We start from the raw sequence: 14,098 nt of genomic DNA, 5'->3' as shown, positions 1-14,098 counted from the left end.
TTCCATTATAACCTTTTGTTTTCACAAATATTAACCATTGAGACTGAAATAATCAATGCTTTGTCCTTAAATCAGGTGAGTCATTTGCTATGGAGCAAGGAAGGGAGTTCTCCTCCTTGACCTTTATTTGCTCCCCCTGATTTTTCATAGGCCTATAGGTCTTCCACTTTTTGCCCTCCCACCAGACTTTGCAGGATATAATGTAATTACATATAATGTTCTATATGCTGACACCACTTTATCCTACCCCTCAGTCCCCCCTTGAATTTTTATGAAATGACACTTTGCTCCAAATGTGAACATTTTTACGTGTGGAAAGTGTGAATAAAATCCCTTCAGCTATATTTTTTCAGTTAAATTCTAAATTTCTTTGAATGAGACTACAACAAAAATTGGTCATGTTTGAAACTTGGCATGGATGTGGTCCTGAACAAGAGAAAGGCCTTGCTTGGTTGAAGAAATTAAGAAAAAAAGTGATTTTAAAAAACATTTTCTGACCACATTCAATTGACATCTGGTAGAACCTTAGCAGCTAATTAAGTTTCATTTCACTTGTAATATCACTGTACATTCACTCTACTCAGCCTGTGCATGACGGAGACTGCAAACTGTCTTTATGAAATTCACACAGTACAATCCTCAGAAGAAAACCCCGTTAATTCTCTGACATGAGGAAAAAGGAGATTATGCAATTCCCCTCCTTCCGTACCCCAACCTAAAATAAAATCAAGGATCCTGAAAATTCCATGCCTCTCATCAATTTTTACTGGATTCTACAACATTCTGAAAACTCAAGCTCTGAATCACATCTGAAGCCACAGTAAGATGCATGAGTACCAGTCATTGTTACTTCAGTGCAGCACATCTGCACTAAGGTTTTGCACAAGTACAGATACATCCATGTGGCTAATCTAGTGTAAATAAAATAACTGTAGACAAAGCTTTATTTTTTTCTGTAGAATAGCTCAAAATAGTTACAGTATACCTCCTCTCAAATAAAACCAATAGTTTTAAGAGATGCCAAATACACAATACATTTAATTAATATAATTTATGCACTACTGTGACAAGCAATGAGCCAGTGCTCAAAGCATGAAGAAAAGTGAGGCAGTAACTCACTAAAGCTACAGGGCTGGTCACAGTTGAGAAGTAAAACACGGTGGCAGTAAATACAGGATAAAGTTGGGTTAAGTCTGATCTGAGCCTCAGAAAAACTCATGTTTCCTTTTTCTTCTCTCCTCTCTTAGAAGTTCATACAATTAACATTCATTTATTTAATTCAATCTTTTCATTATATCATTTTCAAGTGAAAACACCACACTGGCTTTTAACTCACAATAAATTCTGGTATTCAGCCTAGGCTGGTGAAAAAAATGCCAGTTAAGTTCTGGTGAGCTCCTGACCACTTTTTGCAGAAACTAAGAAAAACAAAAACCACAACTGTATCAAATCAGCAAAAAAGTACTATGGCATATAAACTGAGAGCATGTAAACAAAGAATCTACAGGTGGTGAATTAAAGAGATAGCACATCCACTGGATTTTTCTTTTGCACTCATTCACAACTGCACAATCAGCAGCACTTGTGAAAATTAACACACACAACTCAGTTCTTCATCAGCCAACAGCGTGACGGCTCAGTGTTTCAGATCAGGAAAGAGTATCAAAATATACAACTTGGGCACTTTATGCATTTTAGTACATGTGCCAGTTTTCTGAAGATAAACACCAATTTGTATTAAATAAAGGTGTTACTGCAGCTTTACCTTGGTGTTCTCTTGCCTGACTGCACGCTGTCATTGTCTCCTGTGTTCAGTGATGCCAATGAAAGACTAGATACTGAAAAAACACGATAAAGTTGTGAACCTGGATAAAAACAAAGTTAAAATTCATGAAAAAGCAGGCAAATAGTAAAGAGTCTGTTCATTAGACACAACACCAGCAGAGGGAAATTGATAAGTGTTCTTATTTCTATATAAGATATACCTGCATGCATATGTTGCACAGTTAATTCATGTATTTACAGACACAATACCAATGGAACTTATTTGAATCTGGAGTTTTCTGACGCTAAGCGTTAATGTGAAATATAGAGCTGAAATATGGGCACTAGATTAAAGTTGCAAAATCAGCAAAGCAGGTCTAGTTACAATGGAATTAATTTCCCATTATAAACTGGAAATTTGAATGGATTGTTATGGAGCATTTTAAATTGTACTGAAATAAGGTGGGAGCCATGGCACAGCACACATGGCACGACAGCGAAGGAAATGAAAACCTTACTGCTAAAAACACAAATGAGGACATTGAACTTTCCTCTAAATGTAAACTCTTAATATTTTCTTTGAAATCATTATTCTAAATTATTAAATAATTAATGACATGCTACCCTGTTCACAGGATTATTCTCACAACTACACATGCACTAAGTCAGGCGAGTATGTGAAGTAGTCATAATAAAAACACACCAGAACATAAAGGTAACTTTTCAGATGTACTTTAGTTTTTGTCTATGATGAAGCAGCAACTTAAGGACTCTTACCTTATAGTCAATTTTATTTATTAATCTCACATCACCCAAATGTTCTACTCATTCTTAGCTCTACAGGTGCAAAGAAGAGGTTAGTGGCTGGAAAGAATACATGAGCATGCACAAAATTGTGCCAGACATTAGTGCTTTTGCTGGTGTTCATCTAGCAAACCTTTGTGATTCTTCTTATATGCATGCATGCATAATATATCAGCAACATTTGTCATCATTAGCTGACATTTGTAAATTCTACTTTTTCCAATTCAGTCACATGCAGCTTCAAATATTGTACATTGGTTTAGCATGCGGCTAATCTATGCAAATTTTGATTAGTACCACAATTCAAGCTGGTGTTTTAGCATGAACAGACTCTTTTTATACACCGATATTTGTTACCTGGTGGACCTTTAAGTGGAGTTTTGGGTGATTCAATATGATCTCTATGAATAGATTTTGGACGTGGCTTTTTTTGTTTAGATGAGTGTGGGCGTGGCTTTATTACAGTATCCATTTCTTCCATGAGCTTCAGCTGTTTCCGTCTCATATATTCTTGCTTAATAAATTCTCTGCGTGCTCTTTCATCTTCTTTCTTTTGACGTTCTTCCTCTGTCTTGCGCCTAAGAAATCATGAAATAAAGTTTTAGTAGAAAACTTTCCCTTGTAAAGATTAGCAGTTGTAACCACCATAATACTAGTGATAGGGAAAAAATGGCTATTCCAGAATCTTCGAGTTCTCATATACCAGTAAGATGAACTGGTCTATTCTCAGTTTTCGAACAGTTTAAAAACTTTACACACTTGAATGTTGTTATTGGAAAAATTAAGACTATACTTAAGATTGTGGAATTTTTGGATTTCATTGTTTTAAAAAAAGTTTTCCATTTATTTATTGAGAACTTGTCTTTCTTTTCACCATAGATCTTGGATGTGTTTTTAATTGTATCAGGAAAATCAGAAGATTTGGATCCAGATTTTCAGCTGATACAAATTTGCCAGTTTACACCAACAGAGGATCAAACTCCTCACCCCCATTGTCGATGTAAATAATGGGATGAAAAAGGTTATCTACTTGTATAGTATGGTTCAAACCCTACCCTCAAATACATATGAAAAATTATTCTTTCATTCAAGTGGAATTGTGAATAGATAAAACAGAATGTACTCTTAGTCTTTAACTCAGTTTGCCAGTACCAGAACTCCCTGAAATCAATTTAGGTAAAAGGTTTAAATAAAGTATTGGGCTCATAGGGGAAAAAGGATTTGTTGTGGAAAACAAAGAAGGGAGACCTCATTGCATTATGATTACAATTTTTATAATTTTTGCCATAGCAAAGATTCCCATGTATATTATTATTGCTTATGTTGCAATTAGCATATGCAATTAACTTTACCTTGTCTCTTCCTTCTTATGTTCTAGCTCTGCTTCCAGCTGCTGCTTTCGAAGTAGAGTCTCTCTTTCCCTTCTCAACCGTTTCTCCAGTAATGCTGCCCGTTTCACTGCCATATCATTTTCTGCCTTTTGATCATCCTAGCAGCAACAATATTTAGGAAGAAACTGATTAGGAGATTTTAAGATAATTTGATTCTGCATATGGTATACTTCAGGTCACTAAAAGTCCACATTTTTTAGATTGTGTTGATATAATCTATTAAATATCCTTATTGAAATTCTTCCAATATCTTTCTCCTACCCTGTAATAACCTTAGTCCCAGATTTGGACCTTAGCGTCCAAAATATGGGGGTTAGCATGAAAACCTCCAAGCTTAGTTACCAGCTTGGACCTGGTACCTGCTGCCACCACCCAAAAAATTAGAGTGTTTTGGGGCACTCTGGTCCCCCTGAAAAACCTTTTCTGGGGACCCCAAGACCCAAATCCCTTGAGTCTCACAACAAAGGGAAATAATCCTTTTTCCCTTCCCCCCTCCAGGTGCTCCTGGAGAGATACACAGACACCAGCTCTGTGAATCCAAACAGAGTGAATCTCCCTCTCTGTTCCCAATCCTGGAAACAAAAAGTACTTTCCTATTCCCCCAGAGGGAATGCAACATCAGGCTAGCAATCCAACACACAGATCTCCCCGATTCCTTCCTCCCACCAATTCCCTGGTGAGTACAGACTCAATTTCCCTGAAGTAAAGAAAAACTCCAACAGGTCTTAAAAGAAAGCTTTATATAAAAAGAAAGAAAAATAAGTACAAATGTTCTCTCTGTATTAGATGATACAACACAGGGTCGATTGCTTAAAAGAATATTGAATAAACAGCCTTATTCAAAAAGAATACAAATCAAAGCACTCCAGCACTTATATTCATGCAAATACCAAAGAAAAGAAACCATATAACTTACTAGCTGATCTCTTTGTCCTTACACTTAGAAACAGAAGACTAGAAAGTAGAACTACTTCTCCAAAGCTCAGAGAAAGCAGGCAGCCAGAAAAACAAAGACAAAGACACTCAATTCCCTCCACCCAAAGTTGAAAAAATCCGGTTTCCTGATTGGTCCTCTGGTCAGGTGCTTCAGGTGAAAGAGACATTAACCCTTAGCTATCTGTTCATGACATACCCTATGGAAAACTAAACCAGCCCTCCAAAACCCTACCAGTACACACTTGGAGATTATTTAGTTATGTCAAAGAAGTATTTATACTTGATTTATATCAACAATGGAGATAATGACTGAAGTGGTGAAACCTATACAGATTTAACTATCAAACCACAGCAGGAGGAAACATCCACTTGAGGAGTAGCACCTGGAGACACGAACAGCTGCCTCCAACTTAAGCCACTGGGACCTGTTTATGAGGGCACCCCCAGCTAGATCAACAGCACACCTCTCTGCCCTTGAAGACAAAAAAGCTTCAAAGATCTCATTCCATTCCAAAACAAAAGGGGAAAAGAGCAACCAGGAGTCGATGGCGGGGGTGGGGGAGAGAGAAGGGGCATTATGACGTTTATCCCAACATTAATTCAAAAAACTTGTTACTGCCTTTTATATCACATATCCTTACAAGAAAGCTAGTTAAGAAATTTTTTTAATGTTCATACAATGCATTGAACTTGTCAAGTGCTGCACAGCAAAAGTGACAGTCTTGGTTATTTTTATGATGTATTTGTGCTTTAAGAACGTCTTTCATCATATTTCAGATGTCCCAGATTTTCAGCTCATCTATGTGAAAGTGGTTGTCTACTCAAAATTCACTGAAAGCTGCTCTGAGGTTTTGCATGTAAGCAAAGATGGTCAACAGGCAGAATGCAGGTCAGGACAACTAAGGCATAAAATAAGGCACCAATCCTGAAAACATGCTTAAATTTATGTACTGAGTAGTCATAATGAACTCAGGAGTCTGGTTCTAAAGCCCTTTGAAGTCAATGGGAGTATTTTCATTCATTTCAATGGGTTGTGAATCAGGTCCTCAGTGCCTGTTTGCAGGATTGAGGCCCAACTGATTTATTTCTAATAACAAAAATCTAAACCTTTGCAGAAGAATACCACAAAAGGGAAATAAGAAATAACTCAATATTACTTTTTCTGACATACTACAGGGAGTTTATATTTGTTAAAGTAAATTAAAGGCCATCTCACATTATCTCCTGCAGTTACATAATCCTATTCAGATCCAACAGCACAAACCCTTGCACACTTGCAGAGTCCCATTAGCTTCAATGAGATTCCACATGAATGGAGATGTCCATATTAGTGGACCTTAGTGCAAGACTGGGGTCTTACATTGCACTCTACACACCCTCAGACTCTTAAAAAACAACAACCAAAAACAGAACAGGATTTGTAATGGGAAAGATCTTGAAGAATGTGCACAAATTGCTGCTCATCAGGTGGATGCAAATAATTCTAATTTCTTTCCAAATGGTGGATTCAGGGCATACTAAAACAGAAGATAGCATAATAATGGCAAACCTTAGTAAGTTAGCTTGTATAGTTGTACTATGACAGTAACAAGGCACTATCATATGAAACTCAAGGGGTGCAGGAATGAACACAGGAGTTTCACTTTCAGTTAACTGTAGGCTGTGCATGTGGAGACAATGACAGTTTTCCAGGAGGAGCATGTGACTGCAATACATAAAGCAACCTCTGCTGGCCAATTCAGTATCTTTTGTTAGCACCATGGATTGGTTTCCAGAGGGAGATAGGGCATGCATATCGTGGATGGAGCAATTTCAGTGATGAATTGAAAAGGGAATAAAATACGCTAAAATTGTGCTCTGGAACCATGGGAGGGCGGTCTCAATTCAGTATCACTTTAAATATATGGTATTCAAACAGTGCAATGTAAGAAAAATTTTGAAGCCTGCATTCAAAACAGTAGTGGCTTTCAGCATCCAAACTGCTTTTATAAAAGCACACTTTAATTAAAAGATTCTGCCTACACATAAGCATTTTAGTATATAATATGTTCATTTTTAAACTACACATTTAAAATGTGACACTTTTAAAATACACAGAGTACTCTAAGGAGAAAAAAAATTCTGAAATCTTATATAACTGTTTGTCAGGAGGTAAAGGACATGAAAGAAATTTGTGTGGGCACTAAAGCTTGTGTTTAAAAAAAAAAAAAGTGTCCCTATATTCAATATGCTCCCGTCCTCCCAAAATCCCCAAACATCTTTTAAACTTTAAGAACTGAAAGAGGTGATGAAAATTGCTGGCAGATTTTGACAGTCCCTGTGATCCCAGATCAATCAGGAGGCGTCACAATGGCTGAGACAAACTTTTAATCATTATATGCAGTTGGGCTCAGTGGAGAGTGGTTATTTAAAAGTCATCTATGAAATAAAAGTCTCCCTTTGAAAAAGTAAAGTTTTTCCAATAGACTCATGCATTGTTCTAGTTCACCTACCTTAAAAAAGAATCCACAACACACTTTTTGGTCATCCTCGAATTGTTCTCTATCACTCTCACCTTCATATTTTTCAACAGGTACTTCAGCCTTTTCAGGTGATTTCAAATCTGAGAGGGAAACTTCAATTAGGTTAGCTGTTTTAGGAATCAGTGTTGGCAAAACAGGTTGGCTTAGCTGATCTTCGTTTGGGGTGAGGCAGACAGTTTCTGTGATGGGCTGAGATAATACTTCAGAAACCTTAGATTCAAAAGGTTTGATCTCCTTTTCTTTCACTTTTTGTTCACATTCTTCCAAAGTAGCTTTTTGTTGTTGTTGTTCTTTTGCTCCATCCTCTGTAGTTTTGACTTCTTTCAAAAGATTTCTTTTTAATTGAGGTTCAGATATACGTTCTCCATCATCTCCAAAACATACAAATGATCTAGTCTGAATGGGAACCTGACTTGGAGAAAATCTTCTCAAACGAGGAAGACTATCCACAGACCGTGGAGCAGTTAAGGTGCGATTAAAAGGTATTATTTTCAGTTCATTTGGCCTAGGAGTCCTTTGCATTTTAACGGGGAAAGAGGCATTCTTCCTATTAGAAGTCTGTGGTGATTGATGAGTAGGGCGAGGAGGTTCCAAAGCAAATGGTGCAATGGGAGATGACAGTCCTGTTTGCCTCATTGAAGATTTAAGCTCTCGGATTTGTTTCTGAGGTGAAGGCTGAGGAGGTGAAATAACCCAGGCCTGCTGCTCCCTCATTTGCATCAACATCTCTTGCTGAAGGGAGAGGCGTTGCATTTCCTGCTGTAGGAAATGTAGAGAAGCATTTAGCTTTTCAATAGATTTTGTATATTCTAAAATATCCCCTTCATTTATGGTTTCTTCTGCAGGGCTCATTAAGTTCCATTGCTTTTCAGCATCCATAGGTGTATTAGGGGACTTTAACCACCTGGCCTGAGAATTTTCAGCACTTTCTTTTATTACCTCTGCAGTCTTATTAATTTGTTCAATTGGTTTTTGTGTGTCTTTTTCATTCAATCTATTACTATCAGTGAATACTTTTTCATCTTCCGCTCCAGCTGCTTCTTCTCGAAGAGGTGATATTCCATCACCTTTCTTTTTCACTACATTCAGAAATGCTGTCCTTCCCATTTTCTGTCTCTGCTTAGTAAAAGCAGCTTCCACTTTCTTCTTTTGTGCTTCAATGGCTCGCCTCTTTTCCTCCAGCTTCATCCTAAGATGGACCATTTCTGAAGCAAGCAACTGTGTAGTGTCTCTTCCTTGAGGGAGAGGTGTTTCTTCAGGTATATGAGTCCAAGCAACAACATGAGGAATATTCAACTCAGAGCCTTCTGGGGTAGTTTTCTGAGAGCTGCTTCCACTACTTCTGCTATCTGTGTGATTCAGTTTCCTGAATTTCTGCTCTGCAAAGCTGGTCATTTTGACTCCCGAGCTTGAAGAAGCACTGCTGCCAGCTTGCGATTTGGTACTTATTGAGCTTGGACAGGGACTTAATAGCTCTCTGTGGTTGCTAGCTCGTATATCATAATCTTGAAGACATTTAGGTGGATCTTCCATATCAGAGTCCATGCTTACAGTATAATCTCTCAAAGAAGAATCCTCATCCATAGTTTCTGGAATATCTTCTGAAGGAACATGTATTCCAGTATCCACTTCAGTATTGTCAGTCACAGGACTTAGGGCAACTTTTGTGTCTGTAATGGTATCAGGATTAGGCTGATTTAGTTTAATGTTTGAATTCAAGATGCTAATTTCCTGGTTATGAAGAAAGAACCCATTTGTAATTTGGTCTGGCTGGATAACATTGGGAGATTTTTCAGTATCATGAATTATCTGCAAAGCCTCTTCAATGCTTGGAGTCTCAATCTCATTGCCAAAATCATCCATAACTACCCTGTTTTGCAGAGCTCCATTTGGAAGCTTGTATTGGCTGTTTTCATTGGCATTCCTTTCATTGGTGTTAAGAGATGCACTGGCCTTTGGGTCGATATGAGATACTATTTCCTTTTCTTCTTCAATATCTTGAGTTTCCTCTTCTCCATTTACTGGCTTGAAGGACAGGTTTTTCTTAATGTGTTTGGGCATGCGATTGATATTTGGCATAATGCCTTCATTACTAACAGATCTAGTAATTCCTCTGTTTGGAGTAGATGTCTGAATACTGTTTTCATTATCAAAAGAAATGTCAAATGAAACTCCATGCATCGAAGATCTAAATGGAATTAAAATAAAGAAAGCTGTTAAACAACTCGTATTTAATACAATGAACAAACATAAACAACAATCTAAAATTTTAGTGCTACGTGTACTAATGAGATATGATTAGCTTCATTTGCTAGCATTACAAAAATACACGATCAAATTGAATATAACATCTTATTCAGTTTCATGCTTTTATTGTTTGTTCTAATTGCTTGTATTAAATTATAACCACATGTATGCTTTTATTTTCATATGAAAAATATGCTTATTCACTTCGGGTAACTTCAGAGAGAAAAATAATAATATTCCTGCCAATCTGTAATACACTTAAGCAATTTTAGGAATACAGGAACTGGTCATATTGAATCACATTAGTGGTCCGTCTAATCCAGCATCCTTCCTTTCTGACAGCAGCCAGTACCAGATACATCAAAGGAAAGTACAAGAAGCCATACAGTGATGATTTATACCTATAATATAAAAGAGTTTATATCACCTCTATTTTGTTCTAAAATCCTCTCTCATCAGCCTATTCTCATTATCCATAGAAAAGTACCTTAAAAAAAAAAATCCTATTCAGCTCCTGATCTCAATGACTTCTATTGGCACTTCAAGTATATTGCATGCAGACAAATATATTTAACACCACCAGTTACAATATGAAATATTGGAGCACCCCAGCACTAACCTTTCACTAGGTTGAAAAATTGACCAATTATTCCTATGTTTACTTTTCTATTAGCTAGCTTTTACTCAATTATATTGCTTTACCTCTTACTCTGTGACGATTTGAGTTTACTTAAAAGCCTCCTGTCAACGGCTTTTTGAAAGTCCAGATTATGTTAAATATAGTTCAATATTGTTTAGTGGCTAATCCATTGTTACTTCTTAAACCAGATTCTATGTAATGATGACTTACCTTTTCTCTTTGGGCCAAGTCCCTACATATCCATCCACATAAGACATAGATGTGGACCTTCTAATGACTCCTAATTGGAATTAAAATAGAATATAATGTGACTAAGTTACAACTTATGGAAATACTTGGAAAATCATTTTAAAATAAACAAGTTAGTTCAGCAAATCAGTTGCTTTCATAGTTCTGAATATTTCAATTGTAAATTATCAAATTTTTTGATTTTTTTTGTGTTTATGTAAAATTATCTTTATTTTCATGTAAACAAAAGTATGGCAATCATATACCCATCACTCAGTAAAGAGATAAAGGTAAATTTATTACTGAATACAATATTAATTATGTTATAAATAACTGTTGAAAGCCATATTCCACTTAGAGTGGAAACCAAACTTCATAAAATGTATACAGCCAGTAAGCCTTTACAAAAAACACTGTCTTGAGTGTGTGCTTATCACAAGAAGTTATAGGCCCAACCTTGTAAGCTATCCATGTGTGGATCTCCCACGGAAGCCAATGGGAGTTCTGCATCAAGATATCCTGCAACAGTATCAACAAAACAAGATAGATATTTTATCCAAAAAACCCAGTACTATGCTGTTACCTGGAGCAGCTGAATAAGGCTGATGGTGTGTATGCCTAACAGGCAGAAGTTGATGAGATGGTGTAAAAGTTGGACCCTCCACACTGTAAAGCAAAACAAATTAACAGACAGAGGCCACATTAGAAGAATGCCGCCAGACTTTGTATATTAGGACATATATATATTTTTGTGTGAGGGAATACAGCCAAATGTAATTTTGCTCTTGAAATATTAAATTTATTAAATAAAAAAGTACAAGCATATTATTACCACCACTAGAGCCAAAACAAACTTGCACAGAAATAAAAATAGAAAGCTCTTCTGTAGTTTTCAGAAATGTCTATTGAAAATGTTTGTTTTACCAATTAACATCTGTCTTTTCACTTATTTTATGTTAATGTTCTTCACATGAAGGTCACTTCTTTAGGTTTGATCTTGGCAACACACACTACAGCACATAATGTAAAGAAACAAAGGTAGAGGTTTCCTGCTGTCCACAGCAGACAGTGGCCTGGTCTACACTACAAATTTAGGCAAACATAAACCGCATTAAGTTAATCTAATAATGTATGTGTCTACACTACCGAGTCCCTTCCGCCAACCTAAGTGGCCTATAAAGTTGACTTCTGTACTCATCCTCCGCAAGAGATGTATCACTTGATTTCACATCCACAGATTGACATGGGGATAGTGTAGACACTGCATTGTGTAATTTGAATGAATTGTCCTCCAGGAGGTGTCTCACAGTGCTCTGCTGTGAGCGCTCTGGAGAGCACTTTCAACTTCACTGCACATCAGCCAGGTACACAGGAAAGAGCTGTTCCCCTGTGAAAGCCCCAGGAACTTTTTAATTTTCATTTCCTATTTGATCAGCATGGAAAGCTTGCCAGCACAGCTGATCATGGAGACTCAAGGCTGCAAACGCGCTCGAGTATGGAGTACACAGGAGGCGATGGATCTTATTGCTCTGTGGGGAGAAGAGTCTGTGCAGGCAGAGCTCCTATTCAGCAGAAGAAATGCTGATATCGATGCCAAGATTGTGCAGGCATGGGGGAAAAGGGCTACACCAGGGACACACAGCAGTACTGCATGAAAATAAAGAAGCTTTGGCAAGCGGACAAGAAGACAAGGGAGGCTGCACAGACATGCCGCTTTTATGAGGTGCTGCATGTAATTCTTGGTGGTGACCCTGCCACTACTCCAAAACACTCTGTGGATACTTCCCAGGAGCTCCAGGTGACAAGTCTGTGGAGCAACAACGAGGACGACATTGTTGAGGAGGAGGAGAAGAAGAATGTTAAGCAGGCAAGCGGAGGATCCATTCTCCCTGACAGCCAAGAACTGTTTGTAACTCTGGAGCCCATCCCCTTACAGGACCAGTTGGCGGCGGAACGTGATGCCGGGGAAGGTACCTCTGGTGAGAATACATTCCCAATCAAACTGTAGGGGTTACATGCTATTATTGTTTATGTTTAATCTGAACAAAAAAGCATACTACAAATCATTTTTTCATTGTGTTGTGTCAGTTCAATAGAGCTGACACGTAATCTAATTTATTTACATAATTCCTTACTTCAGCCTCCTATGTACTATAGTTGTAGGCTCTTTACAAATACCTCTATAGATTTTTGCAACTTGCTTTTTTAATATAATGCGATACAACAAAATTTACAATCGCTTTTTCATTATTTAATTAAAAACTTATGACTAGCAATAAGACAAAAACAACCCAGGACCACAGGAATAATCTGCTGGTCTTGTGATTTTTGCCTAATGTGTAGTGTATACTGGCATCTAAAGAACCTTCATGAGAAGGACATTACTGTGAGATAATGGAAAATATGGATGAATAAAGCAAGCATTTTCCATGGGTACATAAGAAAATTGAATAAAAATTCTTATTTGATTATTTCTGCAGATTTCTCTAAGCTGTGGATAACTGGCATAGAGGTTTATACCCTTATTTTAGATTTCAGTTAAAAAATGCCTATTCCATACTCCAGTGGCTGTATATTATTTCATAAGAAAATTTCATTCGGAAAAAAATCTGTAAAACATTCTGTCCATCAGAAAGAAAATCCATCTGCTTAAATCCTAATCACATCATCCATGCAGGAAAAGCCTGATGTTGGCACAAGTGATTAATTTTCTAGCATTATAATCCCAACTCCTTGGGGAGAGGCCATCTATTTATTTACTATGAAGTGTTGTGCACTATTATCATACTGTACAAAGTACTGCATCTGATGATAAAAACAAGAGACCCTACAGTTAGATAATCAATTAGTGGGCTCATAATATTCCAACACAAAAACTGTACTTAATCCTTAGAGAGACAATACAACTATTGTTGCAGTGATGAACCAGTACAATATGCTACCCCATTATATACAATGTTGATGATGGTTTGTACTACAGTTCAGAACAGGTCTCAAGAAACAGATCTTACTAGAAGTTCAGCATGTGTATCAAGGCACCTATCTGGGGCAGCTTACAGACAATACTTAACTCTGAAGTCCTAATGATACTAATAAAAGTAAAGCCCTTTAAGATCTGAGATCTCTAGGGGCCTTCTACAAATGGAATTCAAATGTCTATCTTAGAGATTCCAATCTACCCCTTCACTCTGGAACCCAAAATCATCTACACAGACAGATTCTCTTCTTATCCAGTGTGGGGAATTCTGTTTGGTGTAACAAAGGTGCTTATGTAATTGAAGGACTCTGTCAGAGTGGAGATAAATCCCTTATGAAGGGCTTCAACTTTTGTTTTTTTAATAACTGCAAGCTATATACTTCCTTCTCTTTACTACTGATTCAGTTTTAAGCGAACATTTTCTTTAAAATATAATGTAAATAAAGTTGCCTCCATATTAATATACAGTAACACAAAGCTCAATACTTTAACTATAAGTGAAGCCATTTGCTGTCTTTTATCGAACTTATAAAGGACATCCCTGACCAGGGCTCCAATTCTTATCTCACTTATATTGGTTATACACTGG

At 37.1% G+C, this 14,098-nt stretch overlaps 1 protein-coding gene across 4 annotated transcripts in view; it reads right to left on the bottom strand.

The window, feature by feature from the left end:
* Positions 1-14,098, bottom strand: part of CAMSAP2 (calmodulin regulated spectrin associated protein family member 2) — a 176,988-nt gene that overhangs the window by 9,842 nt on the left and 153,048 nt on the right. For 2 of the 4 annotated variants that reach the window (XM_050961354.1, XM_050961356.1), the window contains 6 exons: positions 11,116-11,198; positions 10,515-10,584; positions 7,388-9,605; positions 3,921-4,057; positions 2,926-3,146; positions 1,766-1,865 (listed from right to left, as the gene is read on the bottom strand). In XM_050961354.1, the coding sequence (XP_050817311.1) occupies positions 1,766-1,865; positions 2,926-3,146; positions 3,921-4,057; positions 7,388-9,605; positions 10,515-10,584; positions 11,116-11,198 (2,829 nt within the window). The remainder of the gene's footprint in view (positions 1-1,765; positions 1,866-2,925; positions 3,147-3,920; positions 4,058-7,387; positions 9,606-10,514; positions 10,585-11,115; positions 11,199-14,098) is intronic. The other 2 variants (XM_050961355.1, XM_050961357.1) reach the window with 1 other exon arrangement.

Source organism: Gopherus flavomarginatus, chromosome 7 (genome assembly GCF_025201925.1).
Source record: "Gopherus flavomarginatus isolate rGopFla2 chromosome 7, rGopFla2.mat.asm, whole genome shotgun sequence".
NCBI lineage: Eukaryota > Metazoa > Chordata > Testudines > Testudinidae > Gopherus > Gopherus flavomarginatus.
Note: the sequence above shows the minus strand (reverse complement) of the source record. Positions and strands in the feature narration are given on the sequence as shown.